General features: G+C 39.5%; 1 protein-coding gene across 2 annotated transcripts; it reads left to right on the plus strand.

The window, feature by feature from the left end:
• The first annotated feature begins 357 nt into the window (after window positions 1-357).
• On the plus strand, window positions 358-13936 carry LOC146992372 (mitoferrin-2-like). Of its 2 annotated transcripts, XM_085785894.1 has the most exons (5): window positions 359-698; window positions 744-879; window positions 9751-9979; window positions 11588-11644; window positions 13115-13933. In XM_085785894.1, exons 1-5 carry the CDS (start codon window positions 532-534, stop codon window positions 13693-13695), a joined length of 1170 nt encoding a protein of 389 aa, XP_085642020.1. In that variant the 5' UTR covers window positions 359-531; the 3' UTR covers window positions 13696-13933. The 2 variants fall into 2 exon arrangements, with proteins under 2 accessions (XP_085642013.1, XP_085642020.1); XM_085785887.1 differs by having other exon boundaries at window positions 358-879; window positions 13115-13936.
• Window positions 13937-26721: the final 12785 nt, after the last annotated feature.

Below are 26721 nucleotides of genomic sequence, written 5' to 3' on the forward strand. Positions count from 1 at the left end.
TATCTATCTATCTATCTATCTATCATATTTCTCTAAAAAATTATGAGACCTTCCGCTGTTAATTTATATTCCAGGTCCCATGTGTAAGAGTATTTTATGGCGCAGGTATTATTGCACAGTATGGGGACATCCAATTTAAAACTTCCCGTACACATAAATATGTAACGAGACCTCCTCCTACTGTTATAAAATCTGACGTACAATCCCCCGCCCACTTTATTTACCCGCCTCATTTTACGACCGAATCAGCCAATCAAAAAAGCCTTCCTGTGATTGACAGGTGTCTCGTCCAATCAGCGTCCAGCTTTGAGCGTGACTCGCGGACATACCCACCCGCGCTCCAGTCAGTCAGTCACACTCCTTCCCTTTCCCGGGATTCACTCCAGCCTGCCGCCGCCACCACCAGCACCGCGCCAAGACTTTTCTCCATCTGGAGGGAGACCCATCATCAAATGAGATAAGAAATAATTTAAGATAACACCGAAAGGCCGGTCGCTAACTTACAATTTTTAAAAACTCCTCGTCGTTTGAATGGAAGCGGACGGTTTCGTGTCCCGGCGAACGTCCGTGGAAACACCGGGCGCCCGATGGCTGGACGGCGGCAGGCTGCTGGGAGCCACCACGGCGGTTGTCGGAAGGATGGCGGCGTCGGGGGAACAGGACTTTACCCCGGCGCTGCTGCATCGAGCAACCGCAACCTCAACCTCAACCTCCTCCTTAGCCCACCACCCGACGGCGGAGACCTGCTCGACCTCTGCGGACCCAGAAATGGAGTACGAAGGGCTGCCTCAGGGAGCCGCCACCAGCACTCACATGCTGGCAGGGTCCGTGGCTGGCATCATGGAGCACTGCCTCATGTACCCCATCGACTGTGTCAAGGTAACAAACACACAACAGACACAGATAACACAACGTAAACACGCTGTTTTGTCATTTTAAATGGCGTCCGTTTATGTCACTGAAAAGAGCCGTTGGTTGGTTTCACAGTAAACGTTAGTAGGCCTGAACACAAGCCTGGTGCTGCGTTCAGGACAACTCGGAACTCGGAGAATCGCTTAAAAAAAACATGGCGGACAGGGGACAAACCTTGCATTCAAAGTGCTTCATGTAGCTTATTAAAACATTACAAAGGGCAGAAAAACAATTAAGCAAAAGGAAAGAAATAAGTACTTAAACAGATAATCTAAAATCAAAGAGAAACAGCAACCTGAATGTACTGTGTTCCGCAACAACAGTAGGTAATCTGTAACCATAAGTAAATATTGTATATAACATGATATAACATTTTAATCGATGTCCGGAGAAGTCAGGGTAGATTTTATTTCTTTCTCCCGAGTGGGAATTCCCACATGAAGCGGCGTTCGGGTTCAATTGCACCTTTTTTCCAAGTAGGAGATGTGAAAAGTCCGAGTTTCTAGTTGTCTCGAACGCAGCATGAGCCCGAGCTAGTAGGCTACATGCTAACCGGGGGTAACCTTGCTAACAGAGGTCAGTTAACTAAATAAACGTCACCTAAAAGCACAAAATAACGAAACAGAAACTGTCCAAATTGAAAATATGAACACGAACGGGCATGTTTGACCTCAGCTCAGCGTTTCATGTTGGCAGATACTGTGTGTTAATAACAACAGACTGATGTGTTTGACAGTTGTGTCCCCTCTCATTGCAGAGCTAGCATGCTACTAGCTCACTGACTGATGCGTCCATTATCGGACAGTATAATATAATATAATATACAGTGTAGATATAGTTGTATATGTATAATAACTGTTTTTACTGTCTTTAAATAGACCAGGGGGAACCCAACACTGCTGTCTTATCATAGTTCATATATTCAGTTGGATTTAGTCATAAATTATTAAAGGAATAGTTCAACATTTTTGGCAAATACTCCCATCACCATAATCCCTATTGTCATAGCAGTAGGTTCATCACCTTTAATTATCGGTGCATGTTGTTTTGAGATCAGCAGGGCAGAGTTGTGAGCTGCTCAGTGTACACAATGGAGGTGAACGGTACAGGTCCAAGCTCATAATACACAATCCAACAACTCCAAAACGCTCTGGTGGACAAGTTGTGACCTGCACATTCACCACGCTATGAAATAATCAAGTTACATTACGACATATAAGCAAATACTCTGAACTACTTGTCTTGCTTTCCCCTCCGCCCAGCAGCCGTGTCTGGGATGTAGTTACGGCTACGCATTTGCCTCTAAAACAACTCTGTCTTGTAACATTACATGATTATTTCATAGCGTGGTGAAAGTGCAGGTCGCAACTTGTCCATGGGAGCGTTTTGGAGTTGTTGGATTGTGTATTTGATGAGTTTGATGAGGGATAGAGGACCTGTACCGTTCACTGAGCAGCTCACGTCTCTGCCCCGCCGATCTCAAAACAACATGCACCGATAATTAAAGGTAATGAACCTACTGGCATGACTATAGGGATTATGGCGATAGGAGGATTTGCCAAAAATGTTGAACTATCCTTCAAAGTTCAACGAGCACTGCTTTGCTTTGCTTTGCAACGAGGTGCCAAACGAATTTATTAGCACAGACTAAACTATATAAACACTCCATTTGTATCTTATCTACATTGTTTTATCAAGAGGTGTGTTTGAGTGTAAAACTGCCAGAGAAGGTCGTGTCATCAGGTCAGTGTGAGGAAACAGTAAAAGGAGTGGATCATTAACTCAGGTTAAATAGATTAAACAGAGGACCGTCCAGATAACGATAAAGAGAGAGAGAGATTCTTGGAAGTGAAACACCTCTGACACACGGCAGGAATCAAGTCGGTCACCTCACCTGTACCTGGATCAGTTCACTGTAAAACCCATGGACTGTATATAATGATTATTACTCACCAGTGTCTCACTCGACTCAACCTGGACTCGCCCAGTTTTAATTACTGAGCACTGATGAGCAATAACAGCTTTATGAAATAACCACTCGTAGCTTTTTTCAGTAACAAGTAAAATCAAAAAAGTTATTGCTACCCCCGTTATAACATCCGTAACCGTTACCGACAATGAAATGTGCCGGCGTTAAATGTTATACGCATTTTTTCAACTAGTCAGAAAGGAATACGCAATACTTTTCCTGGTAATTATAGACTTTTTTAACGTAGTAATTCAGTAACTGCTCTTGTGTAGTGGATTTATGTATCATTTACCCCCTCAGGTGTTCTGCTGCGTAACCACGGAGGGTTATTATGCAACACGACAGCTATAGCCGCATGTTCCTACTCTCTCTCTCTCTCTCTAACATGTGTCTGAATGAAACTTGACCTGGACCTCTCAGTGCTCTTGACCTTTCTCACTCTGTAAACTGCACATTTATTTATTTATTTTGTTTACAGCACAGACGCAAATGAAGGGGCTTAAACTATAAAAACCAGTATCTGTCTAGTCTGCACATTCAAAGCTGTAAGTTTGTGGTGAAGAAGTTGAAGTGGGTTCAGAACGGGAACGTCCTCGTTGCTGAGAAAACGTAATAATTCAGAGAGAAAAACGTTGCTTATATCTGTCGGTGTGTTTATCATGGTCTGACCTGAGCGTGAACTTTTTAAGAAAAAAAAAATTCCACAGTGCAGCAGTACGTAACGGTGTTAACCAGGAAGTTGGTAACTGCGCCACAGCCTCTCTGAGCTGAGTGTTTGGGAGAAAAAAAAGAGAAAGAAATCAAACAACAAAGCTCTTATTCAGTGCAAATTCCTCCGTGATTAGCTCTTCCGGTTCATAGCTTTGTTTTTTGGTTTTTTTTTTTTACAAAACAGCCTCGAAGCCGATCTCCTTCTCTCTCTCTCTCTCTCTCTCTCTGTGTCTGTTTACAGGAACAAGCTCCTGTTGCACAGTTTTGCATCAGTCAACTCATGCGCACTCTGAAAACCGAATCATTGTGATTCCGCAGGCTGGAATCAAGTTAAATCTACTTCTCACCCTCTCACTGCTGATTTGCCACATATCAGCCCTAATTTTTTTATTTATTTTCTTAAATATGACGACAAATTCAGTCAAAATGCAACAGTTATGTCCTAATTATTAAGAAACACTGAGGAACTGAGGTCTTATTTCATGGTTTAGGAAATCTTTGTTAAGTGTAAAATGGTCTGTGGGTGTTGTTTTTAAAAACCAAATGAGAAGTATCTGGTCAGAGTGAGAGGAGGAGGAGGAAGTCGTGCACTGTAAACATTTCTGTGGTTGAGAAAGTGTCGGCTCAAGGAAGTCGGTCAGATTAGTTTTCTCACAATAATGTGCTCAGACGACTTCCTCCATCCTGAAACTCTCTTTCTGTGTGTGCGCGTTGTCAGTCTTTTAGCTTCAGGCCACATTTCCTCCACTGTTTCCTCATTGCTTCTTTAAAAAAAAACCTGAAAAACGGAGCTGCACTGGTCCGTTCAGGTCAAAAGTTTTTGGATGTACAGGTTGGACTCGTCACTTCTGCAAAATACAGAAAGGATTGACTTTTTTTCAGCCGTAAAGGGTGAAAAATATCCAGAGTTGGCATTTTTATCTGAAATAATAAATCAGGCGTCACTACAGTTGCAGATTATTATTATAATTCAGGTTATCTGCGAATAGGGAGGCACAATAACTTTAATTTTCCACTGATGCGGATACAATAACATTTTGTAAATAGTTTATATTCACACCTGAGGTTAAGAAAGGCTGAGAGTAAAGATGAATTTAACATCATGACTTAACTTACTGACATAACTTAATAATATGTGATAGTCACAGTGATTTTAGTATCAATGGAAAGAAAATAAGCTTTAAAATGATACTGTAGTCAAAGTCTTTCATCCACTCTCTTTTTCCGATTGAAAACCTGAGGAAATTGCGTTAGAAGGCGGAGGAATATCTCACTACCATGACTCTGGCGTCTGTTCCTGTACCACATGATTGCACGCTCCCTATACGGTCTCTTGTTGTCATAAAGGCATCATTCAAGGACCCTCGGAAAGTGGAGAATCTCATGATTCAGATGCAGTTCACATCTCGTCTCTATCACGAACGGTTCATAAGTTATTTAATTTTGTGCTCGTCTGGAGGGTTAAAAGTTGCAAGTCAACTTTAATCGTCATTTACTGTACGTGCCTTTGCTCAATTATCTGGGCTATGAAACTTTGGGAGATTGTTTTTGAATGTCATTTCTTTGAAATTAGATTTAAGTTTTTGATTTTTTTTTATTGGTTTTCCACATTCATCAGCTGATTATCTAAAAAAAAAAAAAAAAAAAAAGAACATTGGGACTTCCGACTCATTTCTCCAGAGCAGGTCACATAAGTATAACAGACATCACTACTGTTGAAATCACACCAAAAAATCTGCATTTATTATTGTTTCTAATCAACTTCGAGGGCAAACAGACCGAGAAAGAGCGAAATCAAGACGATGACGGCTGATTAATTGGCAAAAAACATCATTATAAGACTTATATATGTGTATTTTTAGCTGATAATTATCGTTACCAACCAATATCGGGCTGGTCGTTGTCGTACATCCCCGTCTACTCATCACTGCAGATCTGAACATCTGTCTTGTTTTTTAACAGGTGGTTCAGTGTTAAACAATAAAACCACCTGTTGTCCCTCGTCTTTCCAGCTGATTCACACACTCCACTCGTCTGTGATGAAAAGACCAGAAGCAACACGGGCGTCATTTAGGCTCGTAGCATTTTACAACGAACAATAATATTAACATCAATATGCTGAACAGAAGGTGTGTTTTTATTTGTCCTATTATTAACCCCCAGGTGCTGCTGTTAATAACACAGATTATTATCAAGGAAACACTCAACACCTCAGCAGGAAGTTAGAGTTAGTTCATGTCAACAAAGGTAAAGTACCGGTAGATATGAGGAAATGAAGAGAGTGTGACGGAGATGCAGTGATGGTTTGGAGGAATGTGTTTCCTGGAGCGTTTGTCAGATTAATTTGTCTATTTCCTTCTCTCAGCGTTAATAAGTGGACGTCTTTGTTTTCACACTGTACAGAAAGAGACGGCGCGTTGTTATTGAAGTGTTTCTTTATTTCCTGTGTGTTAATAATAGTAGATGTTATCCACATTATTACCGTACATCTCCTCTGTCGTCCAGTCAAGTGAAGGATCGTTAGTTATTAGACTGGTTCAGGTTTCTCTTTGTCTCATCAACCAGAAACAAAACCAACGACAGAGAAAGAGACGAAGACATAAATGAAACTGAAACTCACAATAAAAACAAACAGCTGCAGTGTTGCAGCCGTAACATTCAACATGTCGTCCTCCTCTTTATCTTCATCTTAGTATGTGTAATGAGACTGTTGTTCACTCATGACGGACAAATATGGACACATGTGCAAACACACACGTAATCTGTATGTACTGTCTAGAGCTAAACTTCAGCTCTGTATACTGCCTGCTGCCAACATGTCATGTCAAATGTCATAAGTAAAAGTATGTTATATCAAAATGTAAAAAAAAAAAAAAAAAAAAAAAATTATGTTATGATCTGTATACTATCTACTACCGTAACATGTTATGTCAAAATGTCATAAGTAAAAGAATGTTACATCAAAATGTAGTGTGTGTGTGTGTATATATATATATATATATATATATATATATATATATATATATATATATATATATATATATATATATATATATATATATATATATATATATATGTATTTATATATATGTATATGTGTGTATATATATATATATATATATATATATATATATATATATATATATAATAATAAGAAAAGAAGAAAAAAGCAAAAAGATATGTATGTATGACAAATATTCTTATTCTGTGGGTAATGGGGGCGGGACTAGATAAGCTTTTGCTTCTCCCGCTTTTCCCTTTCGGCCATGTATTGTATTATTTGATGATGAAGTGTGATGATGATGATTTAAATTGACATGCCCGAAATAAACAAATTGATTGATTGATTGATTGATAGTAATTAGTCATATATTTCTTTGGAGTTCATTTACATATAATACTACTACTACTGCTACTACTAATAATAATAATGTTATTCATATAGTGCCTTTCATACAAAAAACAATATTAGGGTCAATGACATGATGCAACTCAGTGTCAAGTGGTGTAACTGGTATTTTTCTGGTAATAAATCAAATAATTTAGAAAAAAAGCGGTGTTTTTAGGATATGTCCTGCCCAGTATTACCAAAATGCATTAACATTTAAATATAGAAACGGCTAAAAATCTATTTCAATTAATTTTTTTCATAAGAAAGTATATTTTTCAGAAGTACACTTAGGATAAAATACCATTCCTTTGTGGTTACACCATTGGACATTTTCAGGGGCATTCAGTCTTAGTTTTTTTTTTTTTTTAAATGGTTCAAATGTCATAAAACCAACATGAATACAAAATGTACATTTACCAAATCCAATGCTTTTAAAACAATGTTTAAAGATATTTATGAATTGCTCATCTTGCCAACCCTTATTTGTCACTCACAAAACAATCAACAACGTGATAAAGCACAGTGATGAACAATAAAACAATAGCAAAGTAAAAGTTAGCCAGATTAGTGCCATACTCATATGAACTCCAAAGAAATATTAAGAAAAGCAAACTTGTTGGGACTAATTAGTAATAAACACAAAGCTGTGTCACATGATTCAGATTCATGTTGGACTTTCCCAGAAAACCTTTTCCAAATTGGGTCCAAGTCAGTGATTCAGATTTCAGAGTTTTTCATGTCTGGGTTTATTGACTGAAGCCTGGCGGTCGCTGCGGTTGAACGGCGGCTGTGTTTTTTTGTCAAAGACGTAGAAGACAAAAGGACAAAAAGGACAAAAACAAAAAAACACACTAAACAACCGGCCGATGACTGAGCACATTCCTCCTGAGTTACCGTTTCCCAGAAGAAGGAGAAGAAGAAGAAGGAGCAGAAGACGGGAATGTCCACCCTCCCACCCTGATCTGGATGTTTGCCCCTGAGGGGAAGAGGAGGGGGGTAGGAGGGGGCAGGAGGGGGAGGGGCCGGGGCAGTTCACTTATTGCATGTAAGAGGAAAGTTTCAGGATTACACAACCTGAGCGTGGATCAGCTGTTCCTGCTGCTCGGTGGTTTTTACGACGAAGCTGAAACACAAACACTACGAAATGAAGTTAAACTGTTTTTTTTTTTTAGGATCGTTTTCAAAATACCGGATCATCTTTTAATCATGACAGATTTATTCTCTTTTTCTTCTTTCTGTGGTTTCTTCTCCAAACTTTTGAGATTTGATTTGATTTTCCCCCTGGCTCTGGATTCCTCGTCTGAACATCTGACTTTTAGAAATACAAAGTACTTTATTAATCCCTAGGAGGGAAATTCAGATCGTCCAGTAGCTTACATAACAATTATATGATATAAATTATATAAAATGATATAAAAAGTAAACATGTATAACCTAAATAAATACAAAAGGCGTTGTGCATTTTGATGGCAGCAGGAACGAAGGATTTCCTGAATCTTTCTGTTCTGCAGGTCTTGATTCCACTTTGTTTAGATCAGTGGATCTCAAACAGGAGCAGTCGGACCCCTAGTGGTTGTATAAACTATAAAACTATCATTTGGCTGAATTTCTTTTACAGACATTTATCATTTTACTGAAATAGTGACCCAGAGCCATCAAATCAAGCTCCATTTAGGTTTATTAAAGCTTATTTCCATTCTGTTTTATTGGGAAATTAGTTCATATTTTGATAAGAACAAGCCACATTTTGATGATTTTGATTCACTGTTGTTTGTCTGGACATTCAGTCTCCATTCATTTCTTAATTGGGGCTTTTATTGTGAAATATCGCACAGGAAGATGGTGTAAAACTCTAACTAAACTAAATTTCCAACTTTTGAAATCGCACTTTTTTTCTTCAGAACCGTTAATAAATATACAATTATGTGATTAAAAAGGCTTTTTTTTATTTCTGTCAGACTGGACCACTGGTTTAGACGATGTTCAAAATATAAATTACTGTTGTTTCTTCATGTAAACAACAGATGAAAGATTCAGTTTACACTCAAGACTTTATTAAAACGAATTTAGATCAGGTTATCCGTGGGGTCTTGAATAGTATTAAAAGGTGATAAATCAATTTTGGGAAAATTAAGACCCTTAAAAAGTATTAAAAAGTCTTTTCACAACTTTATAAAGTCTTAAATTTTGAAGGTATTTTTTTCTGAATTAGCTGTCCAAGAGTTTGAGTCCTAAAAAACATTGTAAAAGTGTGTGAATCTATTCATTTTATTAAAAAACAAAGATGAACCGGTACATAAAGAAGAAAAGAAGATTGTTGTTTTTGTTTTTTGAGAGTGGAGCAATGTTTTTTTTTTTTTTTTTTATAAACTTTGCCTTTGATTTATTATCCTAGCCTATTTTGAATTCTGTTGTATCATAGTGGTCTATAGTCTTTATCACAAACTAAAACTGTTAAGTTAAAAGTGTCACTGATGTAAATGGTTACAGCTTGAAGTGGTGGTGAGGTATTGAAAAATATTGAAAAGGTCTTGAAAAAGTCTTAAAAAGGTATTAAAATTAACTTCAAGATTCCTGTATGTACCCTGTAGATTAAGTTCCTGAGTTATTAAACGATAATAATCTTGACATTTTGCTTTAATAACTATAAATAAACTACAAATAGAGAAGTAAAACTTGCTTTTGATGCACTTATACAAAGACGACCAGTGTTATTGATCAGTGTAAACTCAGTACGTGTGTGTTTGTCCTCTCTCTCTCTCCGTAGACGCGCATGCAGAGCCTCCACCCCGAGCCGGGCGCGCGCTACAGGAACGTGATGGACGCGCTGCGGCAGATCGTGCGGACGGAGGGCGTGTGGCGGCCGATCAGGGGCGTCAACGTGCTGGCGGTGGGCGCCGGCCCCGCCCACGCGCTCTACTTCGCCTGCTACGAGAAGATCAAGTTCTCCCTCAGCGACGCCGTCCACCCGGGAACCAACAGCCACTTCGCCAACGGTGAGACGAATACTGAAACAATAACAAAACATGTTCATTACCAACATTAACACGTTTAATTAAAGGGATACTTCACCCAAAATCAATAATTCACCAATTTTCTACTCACCGTCATGCCAAGGAAGGGTTTGGAGAACTTTCAGAGTCATCAAAACGCTTTAGGAGTTCCAGGGGGGGTCCGGCTGGCAACGGGTTTTCATATGTAGTAGTAATAATAGTCTATTCAATCTTTCATATAAATTGTTTACAGTTGAGCATCAATCACAGTCAGTCAACTTTCCATAATACCATCATTAATTCAACTAGTTCAGAAATTGATCAAAAAGGTGTAGGCTGAAGCTATATCTAGCTTATAGATGCCTACCCTTTAATTCATTATTTCAGTAAATCCATTAGAGCTCTTTATGGTTTTAGAGTCATAAAAAGAAACAAGTATCCAATAATTAACAAATGAAGCCAAAAAATAAAATAAAATATATAATTAAACGGTATTACAGTTGCAATCAGAGTCATAAAAAGAAATAATTATCCAATAATTAACAAGTGTAGCCAATAAATAAAAGAAATAAATAATTTAACAGCATTACAGTTGCAATCAACACCCAATTAATCAATCCTGTTTATAGCTTTCTATCATACTACGTTTTAATCTATTTTTAAATTGAGTTATGTCTCTGTCAAGCTATTCCACTGTTTTACCCCTGCCACAGAAATACACATGCTTTTTAATGTAGTATTTATTCTTGGTTGTTTTAAGTTAAGTTTCCCTCTTAGCTCATATCTTCCCTCTCTATATATACAGTATAAAAAATGTATGTGATCTCTGTTTTTATCCTTGTTGTAGCAGCAGCTCCCTGTGGCGGCGCTAGATTTGCTGCGAGATGTTCTTCTGTGTTTACATCAAACATCCAATAGTTTACAACGACAAATGAACATCTCGCAGCAAATCTCATGAATGCGCACAAACACCAACAGACTTTTCCTACCACACACAAATCTGCCGCTCGCTCACCTCTCTCGACCACACACACCAGTCTCATAACAACTGCAATTTTTTTTTTAAATAATGAAACTGATACCGTTGCTATTTTCAGATACCGTGGTTGTATATACCTTATTACTTCCTTATCACCGCCCAACCCTACTACAAACTAATGTGATAACAGCCGCGTATAAAGTGAGATCAAATCTCAACAGCAGATAACTATGTCTTTCTGAGGTTTATTTTCTGTCAGGCTGCTGACTCTACAGTTGTATCGTAAAATATTGCGGTCTCCCACCTCCATGAGTAATATTTTTTCATTAACGACGTCTTGTTTAGCTTTAGGTTCCTCTGATTGATTGGTGACTCACTCTGAGTTGAATGGAAGCGAATTGCTTTAGCGTTTGTGTTGGAGTCGGTGTAAATTGGGGTTAGATTATTTTTTTTAATAAAAAGAGCAGTGAACAGCCGCCGTGTGCAGGTTAACAGTGGGAAAATATTAAAGATTATGGTTGGAGAGGGAGGGGGTGTTTCAACACCAGGTCCGTCTGTATTTCTAAAGACGGAGGAAGGAAGCTTGAGCTCATCTGTGTCTTCAGACTTTAACTTCCTCTCTCTCTCTGCAGGAGTGGCCGGCTGCATGGCGACGGTGCTGCACGACGCCATCATGAACCCAGCTGAAGGTAAAGTCGCCTGACACACACACACACACACATGTGCTGGCCAGTTAAAGAGGCTGTCCGTCTATTTATAGGAGTTCTCAACCTCCTTCGAGAGGCTTTTACAGACGGTGCAGTTCAATCGTTAGGACACAAGAGGGCGCTACAGACTCACTGGAGAAGCTTCTGATAATGATCATGATATTATGGACGGGTACCGATTATTAGTAATCAAGGGAAACAATATTTAGATATTCATTTGCACTAACAATTAAATATATTTCACAGTTTTTTGTACACTGTAAAAATAATAAGTGATAAAAAGACCTTAAATCTTTGTAGAACAGCACAAACTAGAACACAGATCAGATTTTGGATTTGTTCAGTTTCTGTCGAAGTTTAGATCATCAGCCGAACCGAACCTTGCGGATGTCAACCTGATGACGCCACCAACGATATTCTGCTCCTCACTGAACGACAGAGTTCAAATGATCACTGTCATTATCACCAACTGAATATAAAGTCTTTGTAGCTTGATGCTAACATATAATGGAATACACCATAGATGGGCTAACGGAAATTAGCATTTTCTCTGAGTTGTTGGATTGTGTATTTGATGAGTTTGATGAGTTGAAACCAAGAAATCCCATGAGCCTCCGTAGCGTAGCTCTGAGCAGCTCACGGCTCTGCTCCGCCGTTCTAAAAATAGCTTGCACCAAGAATTAAAGTTAACTAGGGCTGAAACGATTCATCGAGTTACTCGATTAACTCGAATACAAAAATGGCTCGAGGCAAAAACTCTGCCTCGCAGCCTCGTTATATGACGCGCAGGGATATTAATAAGACTTTATTAAGGACACAATCAGAGGTCCATAGGGACAGGGACATATTGTTCCACATGGACCGTTGTTAAGGAAACACACCACTAGCGCGTGATACACTCGCCGTGATGGCGGAGTGTCGGGATGTCCGTGAAGAGAGATCATGTAAAGTTTGGGAACATGATTAGTTAGGCCTACTCAAAAAGGAAGAGAACAAGGTGCAGTACTGCAGCGGCGCCGGCACCCGTAATCCCGCCCCCCCCCCCCCCCCCCCCAAATGTGCAATCCTTATTTGTAATGTTGTATGTTTAAATTTACAGTAGGTTCACTGTATTGTTACCTACTTGTTGGCACTTGCAATAAATGGGCTTTTTGGGGCTAATAAAAAAGCCAAATGCTTGATCATTCAAAGCCACATCATTATTGTTGTTTTGGTTATTTAAAAAAGCAAAAATAAAATCGATCGATAAAGTGCTAGATTAATCAATTACAAAAAGAATCGATAGCTGCAGCCCTTAAGTTAACAAACCTACTGCTATGACTATAGAGATCATGGCAATGGGCCAATTTGCCAAAAATATTGAACTATCCCTTTAAATCCCTCAGATAAACTCCTGCTGTTGTTCCTTCTTTCTTTCGTCTCATTCACTTCTCTTCCTTCTTCTCCTTCCAGTTGTGAAGCAGCGGATGCAGATGTTCAACTCCCCGTACCGCAGCACGCTGGACTGCGTGGGCTCGTTGCTGCGGCGCGAGGGCCCGGCGGCGTTCTACCGCAGCTACACCACGCAGCTGACCATGAACGTGCCGTTCCAGGCGCTGCACTTCATGACCTACGAGTACCTGCAGGAGCTGCTCAACCCGCACAGACAGTACAACCCGTCCTCGCACGTGGTGTCGGGCGCGCTGGCCGGCGCCCTGGCCGCCGCCGCCACCACGCCGCTCGACGTCTGCAAGACGCTGCTCAACACGCAGGAGGCGCAGGCCATCCACCTCGTCCAGGCCGAGGCCACGACGGCCGGCGCTGCTGCCACGGCGACGGGTGGTGGTGGTGGTGGTGGTCGCCACATCTCCGGGCTGGGCGCGGCGTGCCGGACGGTGTACAGGACGGGCGGCGTGCCGGCGTTCTTCAAGGGCGTCCAGGCGCGCGTCATCTACCAGATGCCGTCCACCGCCATCAGCTGGTCCGTCTACGAGTTCTTCAAGTACATCATCACCAAGCGGCAGCACGAGCGCCGGCTGCGGGGCGACCAGTAGACCAAACCGAGCCAGGTGGTCACCGAGGTTTCTGTTACTACGGCGATATGATCTGATCGGTCGCCGGCGTCGGCATCAAGTAAAAAAATAAAAAGAAACAGGATTTAGGTTCTTAAAGCAAAACAACAAACAAACATAAAGGCGACTTTTTAATCTTGAAGCAGGAAGTGAGTCGTCGTCGGCGCCGTGCAAACAAAGGTTTCTAGTGAAGATGCTCGATATGAATAATCGTTATTTATTGATTAACTTCATCCAATCAGATCGTCATCTAGTGAGAACAGGACTCGCTGTTCTTCCTCTTCTGTTGCTCTGACGCTGGCTGTGATGTCACTCCTGGTCGTCGTCGGCTGCAGAGTGAACGATCGACCAGACGACGACGAAGTCGTTGAATCTAAACTTCATCAGAGGATGTGGAAACGTTTTGCACGGTGCCGCGATGTTTGGTAGAGCTGCAGCCGGACCTCCTCCTCCTCCTCTTCTTCCTCCTCTTCCTCCTGCTCCTCTTACTTCCTCCTCTTCTTCCTTCTTCCTCTTCCTCCTCCTTCTCCTCTTCCCTCCTCCTCCTTCTCCTCTTCTTCCTTCCTCCTCCTCTTCTTCTTCCTCCTCTTCTTTTTCCTCCTCTTCCTCCTGCTCCTCTTACTTCCTCCTCCTTCTCCTCTTCCCTCCTCCTCCTTCTCCTCTTCTTCCTTCCTCCTCCTCTTCTTCTTCCTCTTCCCTCCTCCTCCTCCTCCTCCTCCCTCCTCCTCATCTTCCTCCCTCTCCCTCCTCATCATCCTCTTCTTCTTCCTGCTCTTCCTCCTCCTCTTCCTCTTCTTGCTCCTTCTCCTCTTCCCTCCTCCTCTTCCTCCTCCCTCTCCCTCCTCTTCCTCCTCCTCCTCTCTCTCCTCATCATCCTCTTCTTCTTCCTGCTCTTTTTCCTCCTCTTCTTCTTCTTCCCTCTTCCTCCCTCCTTCTCCCCTCCCTCCTCCTCTTCTTCCCTCTTTCTCCTCCTCCTCTTACCTCCTCCTCCCTCCTTTTCCTCCTCCTCCTCTTCCTCTTCTTTCCTCCTCCTCCCTCTTCATCATCCTCTTCTTCTTCCTCCTCCTCCTCCCTCTCCCTCCTCCTCTTTCTCTTCTTCCTCCTCCTCCTCATCCTCTTCTTCTTCATCCTCTTCCTCCCTCTCCTCCTCTTCCTCCTCTTCTTCATCCTCCTCCTCTTCTTCCTCTTCCCTCCTCCTCCTCCCTCTCCCTCCTCCCTCCTCCTCTTCTTCTTCCTCTTCCCTCCTCCTCCTCCTCCTCCTCCTCTTCCTCCTCCTCCTCCTCCTGCTGCAGCTCCAGTGACTCTGAGGTCGACCAGCCGACTCAACGTGTTTATTCTCATTTCCACTTAAAAACTGTGTTGAAATCAAAGCAGTTTTTTATTATTTTTACAGCGTTAAACACCGACACTCTCAGACTCTCAAACGCTCTCAGATCAAACCACGTTGACACAAACAAAAACCATCTGAGTGAAGAACGACCGGGTTCACTCACCTCCTCCGTCTGCACACGTTGCACTTCGTCTTCATCTTTCTGATCGATAGTATTAAAACCATGTTACCTTGTCACTCACCACACGGGGGCGTCGTCGCCACCGTCGTCGCCTCAGTCGGTGTTCAAAACAAAGAAGGAACAAACACACACATGAAGTTTTTATTCCTGGATTCACACACAGCCTACAAGTTCATCTTTGTTTTGTTTTTTTAGAGTGAGAATCATCACAACAACAACAACAACAACAACAACAACAGAAACAGTGTTGGACGTTTGAGTGAGTGTGAACGTGTGAGTTGAAGTTCAGTTTCTGGGCCGCAGTATTTGATCTGGAGGTCGAAATAAATAATTCAGATTAATTTATTTTTCTCAGACGAAAAAGAAACATCACTTTTTTTTCTTTTTTTCCTAAGCTTTAAAGGGATAGTTCAACATTTTGGCAAATTGGCCCATTGCCATAACCCCTATAGTCATAGCAGTAGGTTCGTTACCTTTAATTGTCGGTGCAAGCTGTTTTTAGAACGGCGGAGCAGAGCCGTGAGCTGCTCAGAGCTACGCTACGAACGGAGGCTCATGGGATTTCTTGGTTTCCCTCATCAAACTCATCAAATACACAATCCAACAACTCAGAGAAAATGCTAATTTCCGTTAGCCCGTCTATGGTGTATTACATTATATGTTAGCATCAAGCTAGGAAGACTTTATATTGAGTTGGTGATAACGACAGTGATCATTTGGACTCTGTCGTTTCCCTCGTCAAACTCATCAAATACACAATCCAACAACTCCAAAACGCTCTGGTGGACAAGTTGTGACCTGCACATTCACCACGCTATGAGATAATAACACAACGTTACCAGACAGAGTTGTTTTAGAGGGAAATTCATGCAAAACTGCTGATGCGCGTTGCCTTCAGGGACAGTTTTTCCATCAAGCAGTCTCTGCATTTGCCTCTAAAACAACTCAATGTAGCCAATTTGCCAAAATGTTGAACTATCCCTTTAACGAGGACTTTAAAAAACATTGGTTATTTGACGGTGGCTAAAACATTTTCACCCCAACAAACAGAAACGTCTCTTCTGTTTTATTACACATAGAAGCAAAAGAGACGAACAAACGGAGAGAGAGTGTGTGTGTGTGTGTTCACCTTTAGACAATCACTTTTTTTTCTTTTTTTTTTAGTTTTTATTTAGTTTTCACTGTACGACGCACAGCAGCAGCATCATAGCACTTATACAACTTCTACATAACAACTTCCTTAGAGGCGTCGGAGGATAAACGACGCTACTTCTTTCTCATGCCTTCTTTCTTCGGCCGCCGGACATCCAACGCACAACAACGACCACAGAGAAACAAACTCTCAGATATTCAGATTATATCGTTTTGTTTTGTTTTTTGAAGCCATAAAACTTAAAGAAGAATTTAAGAAATTGTACCTAAGTAAATAAATACTTAAATAAATAAATATATAAATATAAATATGGGCGATTATAGGTAAAACCCAAAAAGGAAAAAAAAAAAAAAAAAAGAAGAAACTCTCTAAGTATTTGGAGCGAATGTGTTTCAAAACAAACTTGCAGGTTTTTGTAGAAAGCGCACAAACGAAAAGGAAAAAACCTGGATTAATTTAAAATGAGACCATGTGAGTGTGTGAGTGTGTGTGTGAATGTGTGAATGTGTGTGTTGGATATAATGGAGTATTTAACAATGATTGTAAGAGAGAGAGAGTTCCTCGTATTAAAGCCAAGTCTCTACATTGATGGTGGGGTGGGATGAGGGGATGGGGGGGAAATGGAGGGTGGGGGTAACCAAAGACTGAGAGAAGAGGAACGACACTAATGTGAAAAACGACAAAAACTAAACACAAAACAAAAAAAAAAAAGCTGGATCACTGTTGGAAAAGAAGCGACTCCTGTATATTTTGTGAAATTGTAAATAAAGGCAGCTCCTCGCAGAAGCAGGGTCTTCTCTTGGTGCTGGCTCTCCAAGCGCTGAGAGAACTGAACCTCCGACTGCTCGTCTTCTTTCTTTCATTCATTCATTCACTCATTCATTCTCACAATATTTGTTTTTCTTTGTTTTTTTTCTTTTTCAGTTGTCCCACTGTCCCTGAATGCCTCCTGTGTGTTTTTTTTTTTTTTTATTGAACAAATTTTACAAAACCAACAAGGTATACGTTCCTGTGTAACAGCACATCAAAGAGTACAAAGGGACAGTACAATAATACAGTCATTTATAAAATATAGCTTGAAAATAATAAAATAATAATACTCGTAAGAAGAATAAGTAAATAAAAATAGGTCAGTGTTGGGTACAGCAAGGATGAAAAATACGATAAGATACATAAAATAAAATAATTAAATTTTAAATAAAAAAAATAGACATTAATAAAGGGTTAGTCAGAGGTTTTGGGGAAATACTTTTCATTATTGTCCAGTAATGTATTGCTTTTTTTGTTGTTGATCAAATAGAGAGATTTAAACAGAGAGTTTAGTTCAAGTAAAAAAGGAGCGAATTTACGTACAGAATTAGTGAATTTTTGTTAGTGAATAAAGAACTTTGCGTAAATGATGATAAAATTCATCAGGTGTTCAAGATCGCGATCTTCTGGATTAACGTAGTAACAAATGATATCTTCAAAGGTAAGGGAGTAGACAGAGTTGGCAGCACCAAAAAAGTGAGATCCAAGATCACACCAAAACTTCCTCGACACGTCACAGTGAAAAAACAAATGCGAAGAAGTTTCTACGTTACTAATACGAGTCATTCACATCTGTAAATTTTGCAATAATAGAGTTGACAGGGTATATATTATGTAAAATTTTGAAATGTACTTCTTTTGCTTTATTTGAAATGCAATATTTATATGGGAGGAGCCAGGCCCTTTTCCAGTTTATGTCCTCAATATGAGATCTCCAAAAAAATTTCCCTTCTAGGTATAACACTATTCTTTCTTTGAAAACACTGGCATATATGCTTGTTATTACAATGCCTCCTCTGTGTGTGTGTGTGTGTGTGTGTGTGTGTGTGTGTGTCCAGTGTGTGAGTGAATGAGTGGCTGAGTGTGGTATGTAACAGAAAGACAGTGGAGTGGCTCATTAATAATGAACCCATTTACAGTATGTGTTATCTATCACTATTACTAATGGACAAAATAATGGCTAACACTTTTATAATAAGAACACATTATTAAGCATTAGTTAAGCATTAATAAAGGAAGAGTTCATTTGCAAAAGCAGATAAGTGCCATTTTGAAAAAAATTAGCTGATGCTTTTGAATTATTCTTTACATAGTGTTGTTTTAAATAGATCTAACCCTTTTTTTTTAGTTACATCTGTTTTTGTACATTTCATCTCCTTGGTCAAAGCCCCTCAACTTTGGTTTGACTGATATCACCTGGTGTAAATACAAATTAAACATTTTCAAATATATTTTTTAAGAACAGAGTTATCTGCTTTTGCAAATGAACTCTTTATTATTTATAATGCATGAATAATGTAGTCTATAAACACAGTTAAACATGTTTTTCTCATTGATAAGCACTGACTATGAGTATTCATGCGTTATAAATGATGAGTTGAGTATTTATTAATGCTTAACTAATGTTTAATAGTGTGTTCTTATTATAAAGTGTTGCCAAATAATGTCCATGCTAAGACACCTGGTTGTTATTGGCCTCTCATTATCATCCTTCAAACAGAAAACTACAGCAAATACAAAAAGAAAAGTAACTTGTTTTTAGTAATATGTATATTTTTTCTTACATTGGTAACACTTTTATAATAAGTACAGACTATTAAGCATTGGTTAATCATTAATAAATACTGAATTCATCATTTATAACATGAATACTCATTAGTATGTAGTTTATAAACACTTATTAATGCTTATCAATGATGAGTAAAACATTTTAACTGTTTATAAACTACATACTGATGAGTATTCATGTGTTATAAATGAAGAATTCAGTATTTAATGTTTAACTAATGCTTAATAGTATGTAAAGGGTTACCTTTACATTTACTTGTTTATGTATCACAGGGACATGTAAATGTGTCAGTAATACAGTAAGTAGTTGGTTTTCAACTGTAGCTCCTGAGCCAGATGTTAACAACCTGTAACAAAACATTACATACTGTATACAGATTATATGGTATAACCACTAAAATTATACTTAAAAGCACATATTAAAACTGAAATAGAATAATAAAATAGGTACATGTAGCTGTGGTTACATGCTAAGTGAGGTCAACACTGGTTTATGATGATAGATAATCAGTAGATAGATCAGCATTGAACAGGTAACATTTCAATATGATATAAAATATATTTTACAATGAAATAAAATTTAAAAAGCTATTTTTCCAAGTTAAATTTTTCCTCATCTGCTGCTGAAGTGGCCCCGTATAGCGTCCCCTTGTGGCCCCTTATTCAGAAAACAGCTCCCTGGAGGATAAATAAAGTTTTTATTAATCTAACACATCATAAAGATCTGGAGAAACTGAGGTGACGTCTTTGAGGACATCTACATAAAATGTCTAATAACTTATCAGGACACAGACTTTATGCTTTAAAATGAAAATGAACAACTATTTGTATTTTCATAAATAATCAAATTCAAGTTAAAAACACTAAAACGTCTCCGGTTTCAGTTTCTTAATGAGAAGTTTTTGCTGCTTTTCTTCTTCATCATGTGTGACAGTAAATGTTTTAATATCTTAGTGTTTGGGACAAAAACAAAACAAACTTATCTCCTCGGGCTTTAAACAGTAAAAGTTAAACCAGCAGCTTAATGAGTCATATAAAAATAATCTGTGGTTGTAGCACTGAAGCCAAAAAACACAAGACTGATAAAGACCAGTGTTTTAAAAAGGATTTGATTCACTGATAAACTGGTTAATCTCCAAATTTGTTCAATTTATCAAGCAAATTATTAGATTTTCTGTGTTGTGTGAATCGCCTTCACTTTAGGAAACTGTGACGAGCAGTTGTCAATATATTTTTCTTTGGGTTTTAAACTTGAATTATTTAGTATTCAAAAATAATTTAATATCGGTGGTGACAAAAGCAGCTGTTTGACAATTTTACATTTGGAAAAAAAACAAAAACTCATCACTCAAACTCAAACTCATTATTATTGGTGCCATTATTTTGTCCACCCTCAACTCAATGAGAAGCAACGTCCACAGGTGTAATTACGTAAACCAACCGGCAGGTGGCGCTGACGTCATGACGTAGAGGAGGAGGCGGCGTTCACGGACAGGTTGGTACTAACAGTGAAGTGAGTAAACGACCAGTAGGTACAACTTTCATTCATAAATCACAGAGCAGATCAGTCAATGATAATAATTCAGTAATGATGGTCGATAATAAAGTTTATTTATACAGCAGCAGCTTTTTAAAATGTATTTTGTCCACAGTCACGTGGTGCTTGTTCAGATAAACAGGATTAATTGAAGAAGCTTTAAAAACAAAAGGTGAAACGGTGACAAACTAATCAGATTTACCGCAGCTGAGCCATGTGTAGCCGGTATGGAAGACCAGAGCTGACCTGAGTCACGCTTCTGATATTTATTTATTTTGTGAAGCTGAAAAAAAAAGTATATATACGTATATATGATCAAGAATATTTTTAATTTGCTGCCACGGAGCATAATAATTGAGTAATCCATCATGCAAAAAAAAAGAAAAATCAATCCCTTTATTTTTTTAAATTTTAGTTTCTGCCTTGTATTATTGCAAATTATGATGATCTGTATAAAAACAGCAGGGTCAATACAATAATTAGTAAAAGTAATTTATTGAAGAAAAAATAGTCACTTGTTTTGTCTCTAACGCTGAATTGGTGAATGCACTCGCGTCTTATCTAAAAAATAAAAATATATTTCAATAAATATAGTTTGTTGTTGGAGGTATCAGAGAATATGTGGACAGAGACTAATTACATCATCTTGACCAGTGTTAACTTTGATGATGAATTATGTGTTGATATGACTTTTTATTTTTATTTTAGACAATTAATCTACTGCAGCTATTATTTATTTATTTATTTATAATTCTTACCACCCTTTTCTAGAATTTTTTTTTTAAACTTTTTTTTTTTTTTTGAAAAATTTTATCACTTTTTGTCTTTAAAAAAGGTATTTTTTCCAGCAATTTCTCAACAATATTTCCACAAATTCACGCCATTGGCCCTAATTGGCTCTGATCTTAGGTTGGTTTTCAGCCAAGAGGCGCTAGGTGGAAGGCAGAGAGCCTCCATTCTCCCTGGAACTAGTTGAACGTCATTGATTTAACCAGAACTAGGACTCTGGAGCTGCTTCCTTAAGGTAAAAATGTAGCAGAGTTCCTCTTTAAAGGTGTACAGATATGGCCGTCTGTCCTGTTTGTCGCGCTGAGTTTCCACGAGTTGCAGCACGAGTTTACCCGAGTAAGGAAAACTAATTTGATTGGTTGTTATCGAGCGGGCGGGATATTCAAAGCTTGGGGCGAGACCGAGCTCCGTGTGTGTGTCTCAGACGTTTGATTGACGGATGACGGATCCAATATCAGTGGCTGTCTGGCTGATGAATCGTGTACAGGCTGACGTATAATCCGTGCGCCTGCATTATCCAATGCGAAAAAAAAAAAACACACTTTCGTCCCGGATTTACTCAAAAATAGAATTTTGCACAAATAAAAGTTTGGGCTACATCGTCTGGTAGATGAGTTATTACACTAATGTTAAAGCAGAAGTAAGCGATCCGGTCGTTTTGGCTAATGCTGCGTTCCAGGCAGGCTTTTGAAACCGTAAATTACAGCTTCAAGTCACAACTTACGACTTTGTAGCGTTCCAGGCAACCCACTCGTGTTTTTCCGACCTGTTTTACCTGTGAAAGACACTATAACGGCCACTCGTAACTTCTGACCCGTCGGAAAAACACGAGTTACGAGTTGCCTTGAACGCACCATAACGTCTTGTCAGCCGATGGAGTTAGCAGCCCCCGCCCTCGTCATGGATCTATTGGTCCTCGTCCCTACGTCACCACATTCACGGCGTCCCTTGGCTGCACACACAGAGCCCTGCATGCCGTTCTCTCTCCTCATTGGATAAAACTTGTAGGATACGAGAAAAGTTTTCTCTTCGGCTCAGAGCAGAGCAGAGTGACTGACAGACCCGTGTTTCGGTCCAAACACTCTATGTAAGTGATTGCTGTCGGAAGATACAACTATTTAAGACTTATATTAACACAAATATATCGCTTACTTCTGCTTTAAGTTATGGAGCTGGAGCTAAGGGACACATGGAGTTCCTCTTTAACGTCCTTCATTACGTGGTGTTTTTGTCACCCGTCACTGACTTTGGACAAAGTTTATGTTTAAACACTTCGAGGCGACCCTTCGACACTTTCTATAAAACTGAATCCTCCATGTTTCGAGGCCCAACAGACTCGACTGACACACACATACACATCACCACCACCTCCATCTTCTTCGTCTTCTCCCCCTCCGAGCTCTAGATCCGGTTTCACTCCAGGCCCCATGTTTGTTGTCATTCCCCGCGGCCTACAAGCTAAAATGTTGTCTTTCATGTTTCCATGTCTCACTTCATCCCCCCATAGCCTCTTCTTTCCTCTGAAACGTAAGGCGATCTCTCCTTTGAGTCGGACAGGAAGGTTTTTTGAAAAGTGAGGTCAGGCTTCGTCGTCTGAAGGTCGCACGGCAACAGGTCTGGTCAGAGCCACGGTCAACACCAGGCGTGTGTGCGTGTGTTAGTGTGTGTGTGTGGATGAAATACAAAGACAGATGAGGTGACGGACGCACGACTCACATTCTCCTAATCCTTCAAACGCTTCCTCTAACACAGAAAATGTATGTGTGTATCAGGGCCGTTGCTAGGAATTCTGGGCCCCCTTAAAGAATACTAAAGTGGGCCCCTCCCCCTAACTTTTCCTTTTTTTTTCTTAGACTACGTATGTATTATCGTTTTTTATTTAGCCTTCTTTGTTTTGATGCTAATGCAGCATTACACTGTCAAAACAAATCTCATTATACTTAAAATAAGACTCATCATATTAAAAGTAGCTTGTTTTTAGACACTTTTTTTTTTACTTCTTTCAAGCATATTTTCACTTGGAATAAGTAGAAAAAATCTGATAGTGGAGCAAGTTTTTCTTCCTTATTACAAGCACAAAAAACTTACTTTCACTGGCAGATTTTTCTATTTATTGTGAATTTAAGTGAAAATTATCTAAAAACAAGTTAATTTTTAGGTAATGAGTCTTATTTTAAGTGGAAAGAGATTAGTTTTGACTAGAAATGAGACATTTGGACAAGAAATAAGACAAATATTCTTGGAAAGATGTTGAGTTTTTACAGTGTACTATGAGTATTAGTCAGGGTCTTACGCAGAATAAATCAGTCATACAAAGATTAGACTACTGGGGTTTTTTATGGGCCCCACTGGGCGCTGGGCCCCTAGAATTATCATCACCTTTCTCCCCTATACAACGGCCCTGGTGTGTATGTGTGTTTAGCAGGAAAAGGACAGAAAAGAGCAGCATGGCGCTCCCCTACTGCCGCCACCGCCACCGCTGCAGTTTGATAAATGGTGTGTTTAAATGTGGGATGAGTTTCTAATCTCTCCATCGGTGACGCTCTGTCTGCAAGCCACACAAATATCGGCGATCCAGCCACTTCATATAACTGTAAAGATTTGTATAAACAGCATTAATCATAATTCAGCGTGGCGATGTGGCATGTCGGCGGCCGGCCGCCATTGTGCCCCCGCCCACCACGCGCTCTCCCCACTTTACCAGATGCCATGTTTTTACAGTCGGGCCACTCCAGAGGAACACACCCTGAAAAAACCCACCAGGATGATGAATGTGTTCGCACGGCGTGATGAATTACTAGGCCTCTGTGGGACTTACAACTTGTTGCTTCCTCATTTTCAACTTTTAGCTTCAACTGGCAAGACGACAGCTTCATTTGTTTAGTTTTTGTTTGTCCAACACTTTTCTCCACAGTAAAATATCCTAACACCACTTTTTTTGTTGTTTCTTTCAAAATGTAGAGTGTAAATATTTGTGATCCCCAGGCGATAAATCCTAATAGCTAACTTCACAATAACTGCTGGCTCCATGACCTTTCCTCAGGCTACAACAGTTTGTTTCAGTAACTCTCTGTAGCATCTATGGTGGCCCTGAGGGGTCAACTCACTGCAATTTAAAGATAAAATACACGAAAAGACACAAATTCAACAAACAACTTCATAAATTTGACAGTAAATGAGCTTTAAAAAGCTATAAACTCACAACTTCAGTCTTTCTGGAGGACACAATAAAGTGAGCGACCAGGCTAAATGCTAAGCTAACAGTCCATAATAGCCTATCAATAACATGTGATATTGACGCCTACTACTATCAAGATATCCTATGACAATCCGCACCTATGATATGAAATGGTACAGCTACACTTCCTGTCTCCTAAAGTGGGCATGGTCACCCGTCCCCCCCCTTCGTGTTGGGAACTTTTGTGTGGATTTATAAAAGTTGTCGGTAAAAGAAAGTGCTAGGCTATTTATATTTTCTTATGATAAGTTTAAACATTTACACAGCTCATATTTACCATTTACGAAAACAAGTCAGCATGAGCGTTTGCAGACGTTAGTTGACGTTGCCTAGGAGATCTCGTGAGAATGTGTTGTTGAGACAGAGACAGCCTAGAAAAAAGCTAATTTTCTCCTGATTTGTCGTCTGAAATTTGCAATTTTCACGTCAAAATGTTCAGAAGAGGTGTGTTTTGTGAAAAATGAGTCCAATAAGTGACTACGGAGCAAAAGAATTGACCATAATCTGAGCTCATGTTCACATCTCCCATTGGAGTCAATAGACTCAAGACCTGCTGCTGCTGCTGGCCTCCAAAAGGGGGCGGAGTCATGGAGAAACCCACATGACACAGATACAAGAAGCCGACTCGTAGTGTAGTGTCTTGGTTTGTAAACCATCTTTGGAACAACTAAAGACCCTGGCCTGGTCCCTCACTTAACTTTATTGTGTCCCCAGAAACACCTCCTGTTGTGTTGGGAGTTTTTGCAGCTCACGTGAAGTTGTTGTCTGAATTTGTTGCACCTTTTTTGTGTTTTCTTAAGCTGCAGTCGTGCATTGAGGCTTCAGAGCCACCGTAGATACATTTTAAAAAAAGAACTTTTCTTAAATTCTCAAGAACAGATTTGTTTTGTAGACTTCACTGTCTCCTCTTCTGCACATGTAGAAGCATGTAACTTCACCCATTGTAGCCTGAAACATTAATATCTCAATGATTGAAGCGATATCCTTGATCTCCTCACTCTTCAGTCCTGGCGATAAAAAGATGTTTTTCTTAGCCTGTGTAGCCTGAACTGATCCCTCCTCTGGCACCGTACGCTGCTACTATGATGACGCCTCAATGACAGATGAACCATTAACACAATCTAATTTTTTCCCCCTCCCAGATGCTCCAGAACAACTATACAGACTTCATCTGTGTGTGACGATTTTGTGAATGAAAGTGGAACAGGTAATTTTTTAATTCATGTATTTTCTATGTTGGTGCGTTGCAGCAGATATTTTAACATTAATTAGCATTGTTAGCACATTAGCATCCATCAATCTGTAGCTACTCCAAGATTTCTGCAGGCGGCCATGTTTACAGTTTAATCAGATTCGCATCGTAAACTTAAAGTAGGACCGCTCCATTTCAATATTGATGAAACGATGGTGCACAAGTTGCAGAAGATCACGACTGATTCACAGCTCTGTCCCACTGTGGGTGGATTTCATGTCGACCTCTTGGTGCTGCTGGAGAAAAAAAAAAGAGGGAGCATTCACCAAATGCAGAGAGGATCATCCTGTCGGGACCACGAACATCTCTGTAAAATCTCATTGTGATCCGTCCAGTGTTTCAGTCTGAACCAGACCCAATGAACTCAGAGGCCTCAGGAAGTCGTTTTTTAAAGAGTCAGGGTTTAGAATAAGAATTAGAAAAGTTTTTTATTGCCCACTGCATGCCTCTGAGTTTTTATCTTATAAATAAAAGTGAAAAAAAAAGAAAGACAGAAAAGTTTTTATTGCGAAGAGCAATGAAGGTCACTTTACAGCACAAGGAACTTGACAATGTGGTGCAAACACAAAAGGTACAAAAAATGGTAAAAGTAGTGATAAAATTAAAATAAGATAAAATAAAATAGAATAAATTAAAATATATTCTAGTACAAAATATATACAATTTATGATTTATATACGATTGAATAATATACAAAATACAGAAAGGTTATTGTTCAAATTGTTGTCATTGTGCAGAATGATTGTTTAGATTAGATGTAATGCTGATCCTGAATGCTAAATCAAAAAAATATATATTCAAATCCCCCCTTCGTAATATCTAGAAAATAATGTGATAACTTAAAGCAAAAAAAAAAAGGGGGATCAAACCCTATGTCTCACTGAGAAAGGGTGTGGTAGGTTGTTTGAAATCCAGGCACTCAGATGCTAT

This window comes from Trachurus japonicus, chromosome 1, assembly GCF_045865225.1.
Source record: "Trachurus japonicus isolate A0001 chromosome 1, Traja_1.0".
Classification (NCBI taxonomy): domain Eukaryota; kingdom Metazoa; phylum Chordata; class Actinopteri; order Carangiformes; family Carangidae; genus Trachurus; species Trachurus japonicus.

Coding starts and splice junctions, on each gene's coding strand:
- LOC146992372 (XM_085785887.1), top strand. CDS start 532: ATGGAAGCGGACGGTTTCGTGTCCCGGCGAACGTCCGTGGAAACACCG. Junction 880..9,750: donor ACCCCATCGACTGTGTCAAG/GTAACAAACACA, acceptor CTCTCTCCGTAG/ACGCGCATGCAGAGCCTCCA. Junction 11,645..13,114: donor CATCATGAACCCAGCTGAAG/GTAAAGTCGCCT, acceptor TTCTCCTTCCAG/TTGTGAAGCAGCGGATGCAG.